Source organism: Thalassophryne amazonica, unplaced genomic scaffold (assembly GCF_902500255.1).
Source record: "Thalassophryne amazonica unplaced genomic scaffold, fThaAma1.1, whole genome shotgun sequence".
NCBI lineage: Eukaryota > Metazoa > Chordata > Actinopteri > Batrachoidiformes > Batrachoididae > Thalassophryne > Thalassophryne amazonica.
The window spans coordinates 1-18,081 of NW_022986335.1; the positions used below are offsets into that span (position 1 = coordinate 1).

The 18,081-nt window shown below is 41.7% G+C and overlaps 1 protein-coding gene across 1 annotated transcript in view; it reads left to right on the forward strand.

Annotated features, from left to right (window-relative positions):
• The first annotated feature begins 5,620 nt into the window (after window positions 1–5,620).
• Window positions 5,621–18,081, forward strand: part of zgc:158376 (uncharacterized protein LOC100101643 homolog) — a 56,978-nt gene continuing 44,517 nt past the window's right edge. Inside the window, exons 1-3 of the mRNA XM_034165601.1 lie at window positions 5,621–5,803; window positions 5,905–5,991; window positions 16,869–17,054. Coding sequence (XP_034021492.1) covers window positions 5,621–5,803; window positions 5,905–5,991; window positions 16,869–17,054 — 456 coding nt within the window. The remainder of the gene's footprint in view (window positions 5,804–5,904; window positions 5,992–16,868; window positions 17,055–18,081) is intronic.

The window sequence follows — 18,081 nt, forward strand, 5'->3', positions numbered from 1 at the left end:
GCTGTGGTGCATCTATATGGATTGGAACATGGTGGCATTTAAGACTGGAGTATACAGTGTGTATTTGCCAGAGACTCGACCTTGTGACCAGACGGGTGAGATCGTCGTCTCGGGAGCCATCTCATCATCAGTGGATGCAGAGAACGTCCAGGGTTTGATGCACGGTCTGTGAAAGAGGAGGGGGTGAGGTCTCACGCTCGTCAGCACACTTCCTGAGGTACGTTAGATTTTGTGACTAACGTTTATACAGTCAGTAAATGTGGTGTCCCTCACACCTTATTATATTGAGCTGTACGTTAGTCATGTATCGGCTTCCACTGCAGTGGAGTTTTGTGAACTGGATGTTCCATGCCTGCAGGTTGGGAAGCTGATTAGTAATTAAGCCAGGAAGTGTTTGCTGTTTATGTACACCTTTGAGTGGTCTCTCTGTGTGTAGAGTGTGGACTCACATAATGGTTCCTTCTTTCACAGACTCGGTTTGTTGCGGCCACCTGGGGGGTGTCGGCGGGGTCCTTGGGTCCGAACGGCTTCTGGCTCCGGACCGTTAGCGCTGCTGGGAGCGCACTGTATCACCACCACGCCAGACCGCACACTCTTTTGTTGTTTTGTATCACATCACTGTTATGTATTAAATTCAGTTAGCCTTTGTACCGTGCTCTGCTTATTTCATACTGGGTCCTTCAAACGCTGGTCGGTTCTCCGAGCTGCGTCCGACACATAACATCAGCAGTAGTTTTGTATGTTTCACTTTACTGATTGCAGCAGCAAAACTGTCAGACCCTCTGACTTTTTAAAAAAATTTCATTCATTCATTCACTCGCTCATTTTCTATTCCCTCTTCTTTCAATCCATGGTAATCATGGTTATGGAGCTTATCCCAGCAGTCATCTTTTTTTTTTTTTTTTTTAATTATCTGAAAATTTCAGGCCTGGTGGCCCACCAGGCCTACACTAAGGCCACCGGGCCTCAGTAACGGTCAGGGAAATCTGGTACACATCATGTTCCGATGCACAAACTGATTTATTCAATACGGCACCAACACGATACACTCTGACACTGTGCGACGTGCTCCTTGCTCAGAATGTCTTCAGAGACTGAAGGTGTGATTGCGTTTATTCTTCAAATAGTATCCACCAAGAGCCAGAGCCCAGCAGGTGACAATGCTGAGTTGCTATAGCAACCAGAGATGATTTCTAGCAATGGGAGCGAAGGAGATTTGGCTTTGATCCATCACTGTGGTTTCATGGAGATGCTTTTTCATACCAATAGCCAGGTGCTCTGCAGGCTATTTCCCCCATATTTTAATAATTGATTGGGGAAAGGATGGAGTCAGGACCAAGCTGATTTCTGATTTTCCATCGAGTGATTATCTGAGAAATTGTGGATGTGCCTGAACATGCCAGAACATGTCCCGTGAGGCTTCATCACGGCGTTGCTTTGCACCATGCGGCGTGAAGCCTCCACTCCTCTTTCCATGACAAAAACTCCTGTAACAGTGGAATGTGCCGTTCATTTCCAAACTGGACGCTGTGTTTTATCCGGGACGTCGTCTGACTAGCACAGGAATTGTGAAAAGACGTGGACATCAGCACTTTTTCGGCACATTGAGACAGACGTGCTGAGGAATTCCGGGCGTCGCAGCGGTGCCGCATGGCGCAAAGCAACGCTGTGATGAAGCCTCACGGGACATGTTCTGGCATGTCCAGGCACATCCACAATTTCTCGGATAATCACTCGATGGAAAAACCACCGACAGCTAGCTGTCTGAACGCCATCTCAAAGCCGTCCTGTGAGACCAAAACGGAGGTGTTCCTTTTTCTCGCTCCATCAGCAAATCGGTCGTGACACGCGAAGCCTCCGCTTGGCTTTCCATGACAAAATCTCTTGTTAAAAGTGAAATCTGCCGGAAAATGGCTGATGTCCAGCTCTTGTGATAACCAGAGAAAGTGCACATGACGGTCCCGGCTCCACAGAACCATCTGTTTAGAAATGATCCGGTGGTTTGTGGCTCTCGATGGCGGCACAGAGCATGGTGCGCCGAGCGTCCTTAAAGCTGTAGTAACAGTCCTTATTCTCTGTGAAGCCCGTAAAATTTTCACCGAAAGCCAGATAAATTTTTCGAATGGTTTCCAGCTGGCAGTCTCTAACAGTTTCTGAAAAAATTCTAATGGAAAAAAAGCCCAAATCATTCCGCCATTTCCTGACAATAAAAATCCGCAGAGGGGGGTGGACCACTCCTCACTCAAAGCCTGCTCACAGGCAAATGACGCAACCGACAGGCGTGGAAAAACTCACGCATGCGCACGAGGGTTCAAGCTTTTCTGACGCAATCACAAGTGATTCAAATCCATATGGTTTTTGAAAAAAAAAAAATAAGGTCGGATACTTTTCTAATAGACCTCGTAGTGAAGCTTAGGGCTAGCGGCCGGTGATCACCTTAGTATTTCTTCTGTTTTTCTTGTTGATTAATGCTGGCAAATTATACAGTATTTTTTGTCTTTCTGATGCCTGATTCTGTTTCTCTGTTTAAGGTGCAGCTCCATCCAGAGATGGGAGTTGTGTTTGTGTTGGCAACCCTCCTGTCCTGTGCACCAACAGTAATTCTTGTATATTCGTCCGTGAATTGTTCTGTGAATTGTTTCTGTAATCTATGTTTGTAGCATGGCCCAAGCAGAGAGTCACCCCTTTGAGTCTGGTCTGCTTGAGGTTTCTTCCTCAGAGGGAGTTTTTCCTTACCACTGTTGCTCTGGGGGTTGGTAAGGTTAGACCTGTATAAAGGAAAAGAAATTGAAATTGAGCTACAGCCCATCACAAATTGATTTTTGGGGGGAGGGGGGGCTGATAGCAATTAGGGAGTAAAAAAAACTGAAAAATACTGCTATAGCTGCCGATACATACAGCAGATAAAAATAAGTATTGAACACGTCACAATTTTTCTCAGTAAACATAATTTTGAAGGTTCTGTTGACATTAGATTTTCACCAGATGTTTGTAACAACCCAAATAATCCATACATCCAAAGAAACCAAATAAGTACAGAAACTAATAAAATGGAATGACACAGTACTGAACACGCTTAATGAAATTTATTTGATACTTCATACAAAAGCCTTTGTCGGTAATGACAGCTTCAAGACACCTCTTGTATGGAGAAACTAGTCACATGCATTACTCAGGTGTGATTTTGGCCCATTCTTCTACCCAAACACTCTTTAAATCTTGAAGGTTCCGTGGACCCCTTCTATGAAGTGTTATCTTTATTTTTTCGATTGGATTCAAGTCATGTGATTGGCTGGGCCATTCTAACAGCTTTATTTTCATTATCTGAAACCAATTGATAGTTTCCTTTAATCTGTGTTTGGGATCATTGTCTTGCAGTGGGGCTCTACATCAGATCGGGCCAGCTCCTGCTCCCACTCTCATCTGTGGTGGAGAGGCTCAAGGCAGCCAAGTGCAGGGTAGCGATGATGCTTAGAGACTCCAGCAAGGAGCTGGTCAGGGCAGCCCACAAATTGGCACCAGACACTGCAGTGATGCAGTCTGGAAGCTCCCTGAAGTTGAGAGACATCATTGATAATCTCCAGTGGGCGGGCAAAGTTGCTAAATCATGGGGTTAGGGGTGCTTCTTGACACAATTGCGTTCACTAAATGCACATTTCAAATATTGTTTGAGGAAGATAGAAGTTATTTGTATCTGGAGATTTGTACTGACTTCCTTGATAATTTGCACATATGTCTGGAGAGATTATACGTTCTAGGACCTAGGGGTGCACGATATATCCGGTTTAACTGGTACACAGTATAAATTTGGCTTACGATAGAGATTTGGACTCCACCGACTAATCACGATAATGCCAGCTGAGTTTTTCTATCCAAGAAAACTCCTCCGTGAACCACTACTCCTTTGCTGCAGAGTGCGGGGGGTTGATCTGAGGCGCGTCTCTCACTGAGACAAGAGTGTTCATGTGAGACACCTGAGTGTCTTCCGCACTTAGCAGTTCTGTCATTGAACATTGTCAGCGATGTGCAGTATTTGCACAGCTGTTGTTTGTTTATTTCAGCGGACGTTATGGGCGGAGGCGGACGGCTCCATTGCCACCTGAATCAAACATTTGAGAAAGCGGCACATTAAGTAACACAAGGATTTTTTTAACAAGAACAGAAAGACAAAATCAGCCAGGGAATGACAATTTACCCAGACTGACTTCAAATATGAGTAAATAAGTATTTAAAAATTTTTTTTTTTTTTTTTGGCGGTTTTGTGTTGACTTTTTTAAATGAGGAAAAGTGCTCCATGACCGCCCTGATAATGCTTCATGTATTCAGGCCGGGTGTGCCATCTAGTGTTCAAGAGATGAAACTTCAGCCACTGACCAAGAAGCAAATAAATTAATTTTATTCTTTCATCAAAACATCAAATTTAGGCTTGCATCTTAGATGTACCTTCTGGCCAATTGTAGCCGTAGTTTTTAGATCTGCACAATAAATGTTCTCAGAATTACATTATATCTGTTTGGTTTTTTGTTGTTGTTGTCGTTATTTATTTATTTTTTATCAGTTTACCTTTGCTAAGGGACCCATTCAGAAACACTTCCATTGTAACTTTTAAACTTAAGTTTATATTGCAATATATACCGTTACAGAGAAGGATTCAATTTATACAGTGAATTTGAGTTTTGGGTCATATCACCCAGACCTGCCCTTTTTATATTTGTTGTTTTTTCTACAAAGAGACAGTGTTAAAATGAGCCCTGTGTCACACTGTCAGATATACAAGAACACACTATTTCATGGACAAAACTTACTGGCTGAACTGATGAATGCTGTTCGTCAAGGCACAGCGGAACTAGTGGATGACCTTCCTGATGCAACTGCAGTTTTACCTGTACAACCAGACACAGCCCCTGGTCTTTATATGGAGTCTCCCATCCAAGTACTAACCACGACCTACCCTGCTTAGCTTCTGATATCTGACAGATCAGACAAACTGAAAGCAGAGCAGCTGTGCAGGTGACGAATGTGCTTTTAAAAAAGTACTTTGTTCCTCGTGCTCTGATGTTTTGCTGCATTGATGAATCCAACTGTCTTCATCAGCTGGCAGCAGAATCTGATCTTCTGCCACTGTGTATGCTCATCTACTGTGTGCACACCTGCGATATTAACAATGTTAACTGAAAAATGATGGCGACTATGAATTATTTGCACCTTATGGGGCAAACGTCATGAAAATTTTTTGCACTAATCTTTACTTCGGGCAAAGCCCCGTGGTGACACCTGCAGAGACTGAGGTGGCACAAAACTTTAATGAGGTGGTTGTCGCCTCACATTTCTCTATGCAGGAAAAACCCTGCTTGCTTTTGTGTGTGTGTGTGTGTGTGTGTGTGTGTGTGTGTGTGTGTGTGTGTGTGTGTGTGTGTGTGTGTGTGTGTGTGTGTGTGTGTGTGTGTGTGTGTGTGTGTGTGTGTGTGTGTGTGTGTGTGTGTGTGTGTGTGTGTGTGTGTGACTAAAGGCTGATTAAATGCAGATAACAATTATTGAAGGATGTACAGTGACATTAAAGATATTCTTCTGAAGTGGTAAAGTATCACTGACACTCCGCAAGGCATCTAAAAATTTCAAAATGTTTAACTGTAAGTCTTTCTTTTTTGACTTGGTGCAGCCGGTGTTGCCTCACACAGCGGTGTGTTTTGCATGTGGTGAAGCGGGGAAGGAGGACACGGTGGATTCTGAGGAGGAGAAGTTCAGCCTTTCCCTCATGGAGTGTACCATCTGTAATGAGATCATCCACCCCAGCTGCCTCAAGGTCAGTTCAAGCTCCACCCCATCTCTCCTGGATTCATCTTTATCATCCCTTCCTGTTCAGTGGATAATTAACATCAGATTTTTTTGTTGTTTTATCCACAGATGGGTAAAGCAGAAGGAATCATCAATGATGAGATCCCAAACTGCTGGGAGTGTCCAAAATGCCACAAGGAGGGCAAGACCAGTAAGGTGAGTATCACATCTCAAGGTCTGATGGGAAATTAAACAGTTTACGTGCTGTTAGAACTTTTGGGGGCTGTGATGGTGCACTTGCACTCCTCTTGCCTCTGAACAAGAAGCTCCACAGTTCAAGTCCCACCCATGCCCCAATCACCTCGTACATTCTCAGAGGATTCAATTCCTCAAGTAAGTTGTGATATTACAGTCGTAACAATGAACCCCAATTAAACTAATCCCCATGAATTCTGCATGAGTGTCCTTGCGTTTTTGTCCAGTGTTTGCATTTTTTTATTTTTTTATTTTTTTTTTGTGGCATTCATCAAATAACTTTCTTTTTTTTTGTGAAGAAATTCAGCCTCGCATGTCCCCACAGAAAAGACTGGTAAGAGGTGGACGGCATAAACAGTAGGGATGTTTCGATCCGATCACGTGATCGGAAATCGGGCCCGATCACGTGGTTTCAGACTTGATCGAAATCGGACCTTGCATCCCGATCAGGAATCCGATATAGATTTTATCCTCATTATTTTGATCAGCGCTATTTCAGGCTCATTATTGCTGATTAATGGGCCTTTCACGTGTCGGAAGCGTCAGAGGCGTGAGACACATTGCTTTTTAGAGGCGTCAGAAGCGTCGCTTTAGCCCGGTTTTTGATGTGACGCTTCTGACGGGAGCGTGCATTGCCGCTTGTTGGGAGGCTGACGCCGCGGTCAAAGTTCAACCCAATCTTTTTTTTTTTTAATTGAACAAAAGAAAAAACATAAGTTCAACCAGACAGAGGTGGGGGGAGTTATGCGCACAAAGTTTCTTTTGCAGAACTGCTGTTTGTGTGTTTATGCGCTCAGCCTGTAGCCTCGATGGAATGACAAGAGGATGATGGACACTTTCCCATCGAAACTCTTGCTCAGTCATCCTTCCGTGCGCAGGAGGACCCGGTGCTGACCAGGTCCTCAGTACGATGATCTGTCATCTGATTAATAAAAAGAAAAAAACAAGTTGTCCTGTGATTGTTTGTCTGCAAAACGGAGTGAGAGATGGTGTGTGCACGTGCGACGTGCGCATTCATCACATTTAGGAGCGCGTCTTAAAGAGCTTCCATCTTCATTCACGTTCACTGTGCTGCTCTGAACTTGTTGAACACTGATAAAGCATCAGAGGGGTACACTGAGGACTTTCAGGATGCAAATGTAAGTTTTTTTTTTTTTTTGTTTTTTTACTTTTACTTTTCAAGTTGACTTTTGAACTTTCGACGCTCTGAGCTGTGACGTAGCTTTGCGCTGTCCAATAGGAACGAGGCGTCGGGCCACAACACAGAAGACTAGTGGCAGAAACCACTGATCTGTACAATTGGTAAATGGACTGCATTTATAAAGCGCTTTTCCATCTGCATCAGATGCTCAAAGCGCTTTACAGTTATGCCTCACATTCACCCCAATGTCAGGGTGCTGCCATACAAGGCACTCACTACACACCGGGAGCAATAGGGGATTAAAGACCTTGCCCAAGGGCCCGTAGTGATTTTCCAGTTAGGCGGGGATTTGAACCACAGATCAGTGCAGAAACCACGTGTCTGAAGAAAAATCCTTGGAAATGTTATTTGTTGTTGTTGTTTGTTACCTCAAAATTTCTGATTACTGTTTAAAAAAAGGTTACAATACTTGTAATTAAAATAGCTAAATCAATAAATGGTTCTTTAGAAACCATCTATAAATTAAAACCACCTGTTATTTCAGATTAGATCATTTCTTGTTTAACATGGAACCTTGGACATTTATTTTTAGACAAATAAAATAACATGGAAATTTGTACATTTTTTTAAGTCTGGTAGATTATTACTTGATTGTTCAAGCTACCTCAAGGAGAAGTGCACTGTTTAAGTGATAAATAATAAAATAAGGTGATTAAAATGAAATTATTATATATTTAGCATTTGTTCATTGTTCATTCAGTTTTTTAAAGTATCGGATCGGGACTCAAAATCAGATGACTCGGAATCGGATCGGGGCCAAAAAACCCGATCGGAACATCCCTAATAAACAGCATCTAAAATCCACCGGTATGGGTTTTATTTACACCACGCTAACTGAGGTGAAGACTGTCATCACTGCATGAGTGAATCGTTTGGAAAAAGTGAGAGAAGACAGAAGTGCGCGGTGGTCAAGCGAGCTGCAGAGAAAGTGTCCTCAGTTCAAACAAAGCAGAGAATCGGAGAAATAAGATGTTATTTTGTGATTGTTTCACAGAGGTTACATTGCAAAACAAATCAACAAGGACGCAATGCACCGTACATTTCGTCTTTCTGTGGCTGTGTAACTGTGTGTGTAGGGCTGTTCATTGAGCAGCCTGTGTGCACATTTGATCTGCCCTTCATTTGGTATTCATGCCTCTGCTGCTCGTTATCTCATAGTAGCTGTGGAAGGTCAGATGGATGGCAACTCGGGATAAGAACTGTAACCTGCCTATGCCCAAAGTATCCATGGGATTGACCTTCATCGGCGAGACGTGCCACTGGCTCCTGCTTTTCTTACCTTCGCGTTACACCTTTTCCAATCTGTCTGTCTGACTTCATTCACTGTCTGGCTTTTCAGTGCAGTGCGCACTCATGCTGCAGTTATTTATGGAGAGATTGCGTCACTTGCTAATGGTTAGGGATGGGTATCGAGAACCGGTTCCTTTCGAGTATCGTTAAGAAATGATTCGATCCACCGAAGTCAATAACCTTTTTACTTAACGATTCCTTTATCGGTCCTTCAGACTGGCCGTTGTTTTTGGGGGTGTTTGTCAGGAAAATTATAATTTCTCTACATTGATTACAGACCCTGCAGTGCTTCGATCATTGCTTCGTTGATTAATTTTTTTCTTTCACTTTCCCCCGCTAAAACCTAAAGAGCATATGGTTGTGAGTAATATTTACCTTTTTTTATGTTAAACTGACCTGTTATGGTCTTCTGAAACAGTTGATAGATGTATTTTATAACTTAAAAGCGGGACCGATGCTAATGTGTTAGCATGTCTGTGGTATTTTCAATGTTAAACTTAGCATTAAGCAGTTGCAGCTGTCAAGCATTTGTTGTCGTAAAAAAGTCAAATGTATTACAAATTGTAATATTTTTTTAAATTTATTTTTGTTTATATATTAATAATAATAGCAAGCACAACAATAATAGTAATAACTAATCTAATGATTATATACAATTTTAGAGAAAGAGACAAAAAGAACCTTAATAAAAATACAACAGAAAAAATATAAAACCAACTAACAATGAACATACATAAATAAATACATACATACATACAGAAATAAATGTTTCCTGTGAACACCTAGTGACTCTTACACCTCCATTTCATCCCTCTTATTTATGTTTAATGACAGTTTGTTTCAGTCAAACCATATTTTCAATGTGTTAATTTCTTCAGTGATTTCCTCCAGACCTATCTGCCAAACTAGAAAACTGCTGCATCCTAGTAAGAGCAGAATACTACTGGAATGAATTTGAATAAGGAAAGTTTGGGTTTTTTCTCACCTAAATGGATGCTGCACTCACTGCAGTTTATTGTCTGGAATAGTCCCAGATTGCATTTCAGAGCTTCTAGAATTCAAACATTTTCATGCACGTGGTGTTGGGGGGTAATTTTGGGTTTCAGCTTTTTTTGTTTTTCACCACTTTCATCCCTGAATATGTGAAATCATGGGTCACTTTTGTGTGGATTAAAGTTACTAACTGGGACTCCTGTCTTGTTGCGAGAAAGAAACGAGAATCGTCTTCCGTTCTGTTCACACAGCTCCAAACGCTGTGCGGCTCTCTGCTGAGTCAAGTTAGAACGATAGAGTCCACGTGTGTGCAGAGAGAATTACAATCGTGAGTACTCCTATGTTGTCATTAAAAAGCAAATTAAGTAGAAGTGATTTTATGATCTGGAAATTCTATTTAAGTTTACATTGTTCATTTTCTATGAAGTATACATTTTATTCAAATGTATATAATTCACTCAAGATCAACATTTATTTTTGACCTTTGGCCCTCCATCTAGATTAATTTATGGCAGTGTTTACAATTTCAGGTGATTATTTTGCCTTTGTGTTTGCATGTGTGCTTCAATAGTAGAGAAGCTTGAATCTTCGACTGGACTGGGTTGCTTGACGTGAGGACGTTTCGCTTCAAATCACAGAAGCTTCCTCAGCTAAAATTCTTGCTCTGGTAGTCTGACTTCTGTCTTGACTCTTGTAGAGAAGAATAAACCAGAAGCCAACAAAAGCTGGAGTTTTTTAACCTAACCAGACCCCACCTACCGAGAGGCTGACTGCTATAGGCTAGTGACTAAACAATAGCTCTAATTAGCACCTATTGTGCTCTAGTTAGCACTCTCCTAATGACAGGAGGGAAGCCTACCCTGATGGCTCCCTAGACGACTCTCTCCTGATGACGTGAATGACTCATTACCATGAACAAAAGACTGAAACTGCTTTGACCTGAGTACCACATTGTAAACAGGGGACACCTCTCTCAAACCATTTCTTCTCTCTGGCTAAAATTTTAACTTCCTTGTCCTCAAACGTGTGGTTAGTGTCTTTCAGGTGGAGATGAACTGCAGACTGAGGTCCACTGGCGACCTCTCTGCGGTGCTGGTATAGCCTCTTGTGTAAAAGTTGCTTCGTCTCACCTATGTAGTGTTCATTACAGTTTTCCTGACATCTGATATACACTACATTGCTCTGTTTGTAACTAGGGATCCTGTCCTTAAGGTGAACTAATTTCTGTCTCAAAAAAAAAACAGACGAAGACTAAAGCATGCCATTAACCATTTAAAGGCTAATCCAAAAGCTACCACTTTCCAACACAACCAACAGAGTAAAATAAAGCCTTTTAAGAGAAAGAAGGTCCATGCTGATCATCTGAAATAGACGTATTGCACATTTAAAGTGAAGCAGTGGGTTTGTCTATTAAAAAAAAAACAAAACAAAAAAACAAACAAACACACGGTCCGCTGTACGTGGGGAGTGACTATTTGCTCGGCAGCCGGCTGTTGTCTCTCTCTGCCCGGTGTGAGGGGCTCTCAGCACACCGCTCACACCAGGCGAGTCACAGCTCTGTCCCCGGCAACACTGACAGTCTCTGAAAGATCCTCTCAGTAAAAGTCCACTCTTTCTTCTGTGTTTTGCTCAGACTTGCACCGAGTGTTTTGCTTTTTGGGGCAACGCTTCACAAACACTGTAACTTAAATAAAATAATAATTATAATAAAAATTGACCGTGAGGCTGCATGTTCAACCTCCAACTGAAATGCATCTGCTGAATTGCAGAGAAAGATCAATTAAAAAAAAAAATTTACGCAGGGACCCAGTCCACCGACCTTTATAAAACAACAAACAAACAAAAACTTTAAAATGGTTAAATTTTACAAGTTGGGAGAAAAACAAAAAACAGAAACCACATCCCATTTCTGCAAAATGTCAACACTGGCGCAGCGACATTGTGCCACTGCTTAGGGAGAGCCCTGGACTATTGATGTTGTTTAAAAACACAAAAGTACTTTTTATCTGATTACTAGATTAATCAATAGAATACTCGATTACTAAAATTATCGATAGCTGCAGCCTTAAACACATGTATAAACATAAAGCATAAACGATTGTGAAATTATCATGTGACAAAATAGAGAGGCTTGATTGAACATCTACAAATTGTACATAAAACAATAGGATCTTAATAATTAATGTAAATAACAATAAATGTATGTGTGTATAGAAATATATGTATGTATTTAACCAGGTTAGTCCCATTGAGATTGAGACCTCTTTTGCAAGGGAGACCTGAACAATTAAGAAGTTTCCAATTCACCTAACTTGCATGTCTTTAAATGTGGGAGGAAACCGGAGCACCCGGAGCAAATCTACTTAAACACGGGGAGAATATGCAAACTCCAAATAGAAAGGCCACAGGTGGGAATCAAACCCATGACCTTCTTCCTGTGAGACAACATTGCAAACCACAAACCACAGTGCTGCCTGTATCCATTGATTCCTCAAAGGTCACAACATAGTCAGCGAAGTCAAGGTCCGTAAACCTTTTCTCACCAACAACAGCACCTAAGTCGCTGGTTTCTACAACCCTACTCAACACACAGTCCGTGCAAGCTTGTTAGCGCGATATCTCAAGAACCAGTTGGCCAGTTTCATTCATATTAATGATATAAAGGTGTACTTGGGTGATTCCCCCCCCCCCCACCCCCCCCACACACACACTTTGTATTACTGATTTGATAAAATATTTCTAAAATGTATCTGATAAACTATTCATTCATTTGTGGGGACCGGGGGGGGGGGGGGGGGGGGGATGTGTCATCTCCTGATGAGTCTTGTTAGATTTAGATTTTTAAATGGAAGAGAAAAGTTTCTATGGAAGATTTAATTACTGCTGACATTACACAAGTTATCAATCAATCAATCAACTTTTTTCTTATACAGCGCCAAATCACAACAAACAGTTGCCCCAAGGCGCTCTATATTGTAAGGCAAGGCCATACAATAATTATGAAAAACCCCAACGGTCAAAACGACCCCCTATGAGCAAGCACTTGGCTACAGTGGGAAGGAAAAACTCCCTTTTAACAGGAAGAAACCTCCAGCAGAACCAGGCTCAGGGAGGGGCAGTCTTCTGCTGAGACTGGTTGGGGCTGAGGGAAAGAACCAGGAAAAAGACATGCTGTGAAGGGGGGCAGAGATCGATCACTAATGATTAAATGCAGAGTGATGCATACGGAGCAAAAAGAGAAAGAAACAGTGCATCATGGGAACCCCCCCACAGTCTACGTCTAAAGCAGCATAACCAAGGGATGGTCCAGGGTCACCTAATCCAGCCCTAACTATAAGCCTTAGCGAAAAGGAAAGTTTTAAGCCTAATCTTAAAAGTAGAGAGGGTATCTGTCTCCCTGATCTGAATTGGGAGCTGGTTCCACAGGAGACGAGTCTGAAAGCTGAAGGCTCTGCCTCCCATTCTACTCTTACAAACCCTAGGAACTACAAGTAAGCCTGCAGTCTGAGAGCGAAGCGCTCTAATGGGGTAATATGGTACTATGAGGTCCCTAAGATAAAATGGGACCTGATTATTCAAAACCTTATAAGTAAGAAGAAGAATTTTAAATTCTATTCTAGAATTAACAGGAAGCCAATGAAGAGAGGCCAACACGGGTGAGATATGCTCTCTCCTGCTAGTCCCCGTCAGTACTCTAGCTGCAGCATTCTGAACCAACTGAAGGCTTTTTAGGGAACTTTTAGGACAACCTGATAATAATGAATTACAATAGTCCAGCCTAGAGGAAATAAATGCATGAATTAATTTTTCAGCATCACTCTGAGACAAGACCTTTCTGATTTTAGAGATATTGCGTAAATGCAAAAAGGCAGTCCTACATATTTGTTTAATATGCGCTTTGAATGACATATCCTGATCAAAAATGACTCCAAGATTTCTCACAGTATTACTAGAGATCAGGGAAATGCCATCCAGAGTAACGATCTGGTTAGACACCATGTTTCTAAGATTTGTGGGGCCAAGTACAATAACTTCAGTTTTATCTGAGTTTAAAAGCAGGAAATTAGAGGTCATCCATGTCTTTATGTCTGTAAGACAATCCTGCAGTTTAGCTAATTGGTGTGTATCCTCTGGCTTCATGGATAGATAAAGCTGGGTATCATCTGCGTAACAATGAAAATTTAAGCAATACCGTCTAATAATACTGCCTAAGGGAAGCATGTATAAAGTGAATAAAATTGGTCCTAGCACAGAACCTTGTGGAACTCCATAATTAACTTTAGTCTGTGAAGAAGATTCCCCATTTACATGAACAAACTGTAATCTATTAGACAAATATGATTCAAACCACCGCAGCGCAGTGCCTTTAATACCTATGACATGCTCTAATCTCTGTAATAAAATTTTATGGTCAACAGTATCAAAAGCAGCACTGAGGTCCAACAAAACAAGCACAGAGATAAGTCCACTGTCCGAAGCCATAAGAAGATCATTTGTAACCTTCACTAATGCTGTTTCTGTACTATGATGAATTCTAAAACCTGACTGAAACTCTTCAAATAGACCATTCCTCTGCAGGTGATCAGTTAGCTGTTTTACAACTACCCTCTCAAGAATCTTTGAGAGAAAAGGAAGGTTGGAGATTGGCCTATAATTAGCTAAGATAGCTGGGTCAAGTGATGGCTTTTTAAGTAATGGTTTAATTACTGCCACCTTAAAGGCCTGTGGTACATAACCAACTAACAAAGATAGATTGATCATATTTAAGATCGAAGCATTGAATAATGGTAGGACTTCCTTGAGCAGCCTGGCAGGAATGGGGTCTAATAAACATGTTGATGGTTTGGATGAAGTAACTAATGAAAATAACTCGGACAGAACAATCGGAGAGAAAGAGTCTAACCAAATACCGGCATCACTGAAAGCAGCCAAAGATAACGATACATCTTTGGGATGGTTATGAGTAATTTTTTCTCTAATAGTCAAAATTTTGTTAGCAAAGAAAGTCATGAAGTCATTACTAGTTAAAGTTAATGGAATACTCGGCTCAATAGAGCTCTGACTCTTTGTCAGCCTGGCTACAGTGCTGAAAAGCAACCTGGGGTTGTTCTTATTTTCTTCAATTAGTGATGAGTAGAAAGATGTCCTAGCTTTACAGAGGGCTTTTTTATAGAGCAACAAACTCTTTTTCCAGGCTAAGTGAAGATCTTCTAAATTAGTGAGACGCCATTTCCTCTCCAACTTACGGGTTATCTGCTTTAAGCTACGAGTTTGTGAGTTATACCACGGAGTCAGACACTTCTGATTTAAAGCTCTCTTTTTCAGAGGAGCTACAGCATCCAAGGTTGTCTTCAATGAGGATGTAAAACTATTGACGAGATACTCTAACTCCCTTACAGAGTTTAGGTAGCTACTCTGCTCTGTGTTGGTATATGACATTAGAGAACATAAAGAAGGAATCATATCCTTAAACCTAGTTACAGCGCTTTCTGAAAGACTTCTAGTGTAATGAAACTTATTCCCCACTGCAGGGTAGTCCATCAGGGTAAATGTAAATGTTATTAAAAAATGATCAGACAGAAGGGAGTTTTCAGGGAATACTGTTAAGTCTTCTATTTCCATACCATAAGTCAGAACAAGATCTAAGATATGATTAAAGTGGTGGGTGGACTCATTTACTTTTTGAGCAAAGCCAATAGAGTCTAATAATAGATTAAATGCAGTGTTGAGGCTGTCATTCTCAGCATCTGTGTGGATGTTAAAATCGCCCACTATAATTATCTTATCTGAGCTAAGCACTAAGTCAGACAAAAGGTCTGAAAATTCACAGAGAAACTCACAGTAACAACCAGGTGGACGATAGATAATAACAAATAAAACTGGTTTTTGAGACTTCCAATTTGGATGGACAAGACTAAGAGACAAGCTTTCAAATGAATTAAAGCTCTGTCTGGGTTTTTGATTAATTAATAAGCTGAAATGGAAGATTGCTGCTAATCCTCCGCCCCGGCCCGTGCTACGAGCATTCTGACAGTTAGTGTGACTCGGGGGTGTTGACTCATTTAAACTAACATATTCATCCTGCTGTAACCAGGTTTCTGTTAGGCAGAATAAATCAATACGTTGATCAATTATTATATCATTTACTAACAGGGACTTAGAAGAGAGAGACCTAATGTTTAATAGACCACATTTAACTGTTTTAGTCTGTGGTGCAATTGAAGGTGCTATATTATTTTTTTCTTTTTGAATTTTTATGCTTAAATAGATTTTTGCTGATTATTGGAGGCCTGGGAGCAGGCACCGTCTCCACGGGGATGGGGTAATGAGGGGACGGCAGGGGGAGAGAAGCTGTAGAGAGGTGTATAAGACCACAGCTCTGCCTCCTGGTCCCAACGCTGGACAGTCACAGTTTGGAGGATCCAAGAAAATTGGCCAGATTTCTAGAAATGAGAGCTGCTCCATCCAAAGTGGGATGGATGCCGTCTCTCCTAACAAGACCATGTTTTCCCCAGAAGCTTTGCCAATTATCAATGAAGCCCACCTCATTTTTTGGACACCACTCAGACAGCCAGCAATTCAAGGAGAACATGCGGCTAAACATGTCACTCCCGGTCCGATTGGGGAGGGGCCCAGAGAAAACAACAGAGTCCGACATTGTTTTTGCAAAGTTACACACCGATTTAATGTTAATTTTAGTGACCTCCGATTGGCGTAACCGAGTGTCATTACTGCCGACGTGAATTACAATCTTACCAAATTTACGCTTAGCCTTAGCCAGCAATTTCAAATGTCCTTCGATGTCGCCTGCTCTGGCCCCCGGAAGACAATTGACAATGGTTGCTGGTGTCGCTAACTTCACATTTCTCAAAACAGAGTCGCCAATAACCAGAGTTTGATCCTCGGCGAGTGTATCGTCGAGTGGGGAAAAACGGTTAGAGATGTGAACGGGTTGACGGTGTACACGGGGCTTCTGTTTAGGGCTACGCTTCCTCCTCACAGTCACCCAGTCAGCCTGCTTTCCCGACTGCCCGGGATCTGCCAGGGGGAACTAACGGCGGCTAAGCTACCTTGGTCCGCACCGACTACAGGGGCCTGGCTAGCTGTAGAATTTTCCACGGTGCGGAGCCGAGTCTCCAATTCGCCCAGCCTGGCCTCCAAAGCTACGAATAAGCTGCACTTTACACTACCTAAATACAGAACTGAAATCGCTGCCGCCTCCGCTAAACAACTGCACTGACATGCAGCGGTAATGATGTGAAAATGTACCAACCTGACCAGAAATGAGTGATGTCATATTTGTAGACTCTGAAAACACTTAACAAGTTTAAAATTCTCTCTGTTGCTTCCTCAGGACCAGACAGACGGCTTGGGGAAGCGCAGGTTAGACAATGGGGAAGTGAGTCGCTGGAAACTGACAGATGACCCACCCCCCAAGAAAAAAGCTCCATCTTCTGTAGAGGAGGGTGGGAGGTCAGAGGGAGGACACAAGAGAAAGAAGGAGAAGGAGCTGCCTCAGGACAGTGGAGCCAAGAAAAAGGTGAGGGAAGAAAATGGAAACACCATGATGGTAAAATCATTGCTGTATTTTCTGAAATATAAATCCAAACCCCCCCACGTTTGAACGGTTGTGCAGCTTACAGTGCAATACAACTTGTATAAAAAAAATCACATGGTTATTAATACTGCAGTTATTATTAACTTAATATTGCACTTTCCCAGGAATCATCACCCAAAACAAACACAATAATAAGACAATGAACTCCAACAATAAAAGCACACTACAACAATGCACAAAATCCCAATTAAGAGCTGGGGCAGGGAAGGAACAAATTAAATGCACTCAGGTTTTTATTGTCGTGTTTCCGACTCTGTGGGTCAGTAGTCCACATTCGTCTGCATCAAATGACACCAATTAATATATGGCTGTGGTGCTACGCGCACTCTGATTGGCTGATTACCGGTCGTATAGTTTCCAATATCGGACTGGTGACCATGACAGTCGGTCCGCAGTGTGTGTATATATATATATATATATATATATATATATATATATATGTAATGAACAAATTATTATCCTTCCTGTGCTCTGTGAAAAACACAGAGGTCTGATATTTTCCTGTACAGACCTCGTTTACTCATACTCATCTTCAGCCGTTTATCAGAGATCGGGTCGCGGGAGCAACAGGTCTAGCAGGGAGCCCCAAACTTACCTTTCCTGGACCACATACAACCCCTGGCAAAAATTATGGAATCACCAGCCTCGGAGGATGTTCATTCAGTTGTTTAATTTTGTAGAAAAAAAGCATATCACAGACATGACACAAAACTAAAGTCATTTCAAATGGCAACTTTCTGGCTTTAAGAAACACTATAAGAAATCAAGAAAAAAAATTGTGGCAGTCAGTAACGGTTACTTTTTTAGACCAAGCAGAGGGAAAAGAATATGGACTCACTCAATTCTGAGGAATAAATTATGGAATCACCCTGTAAATTTTCATCCCCAAAACTAACACCTGCATCACATCAGATCTGCTCGTTAGTCTGCATCTAAAAAGGAGTGATCA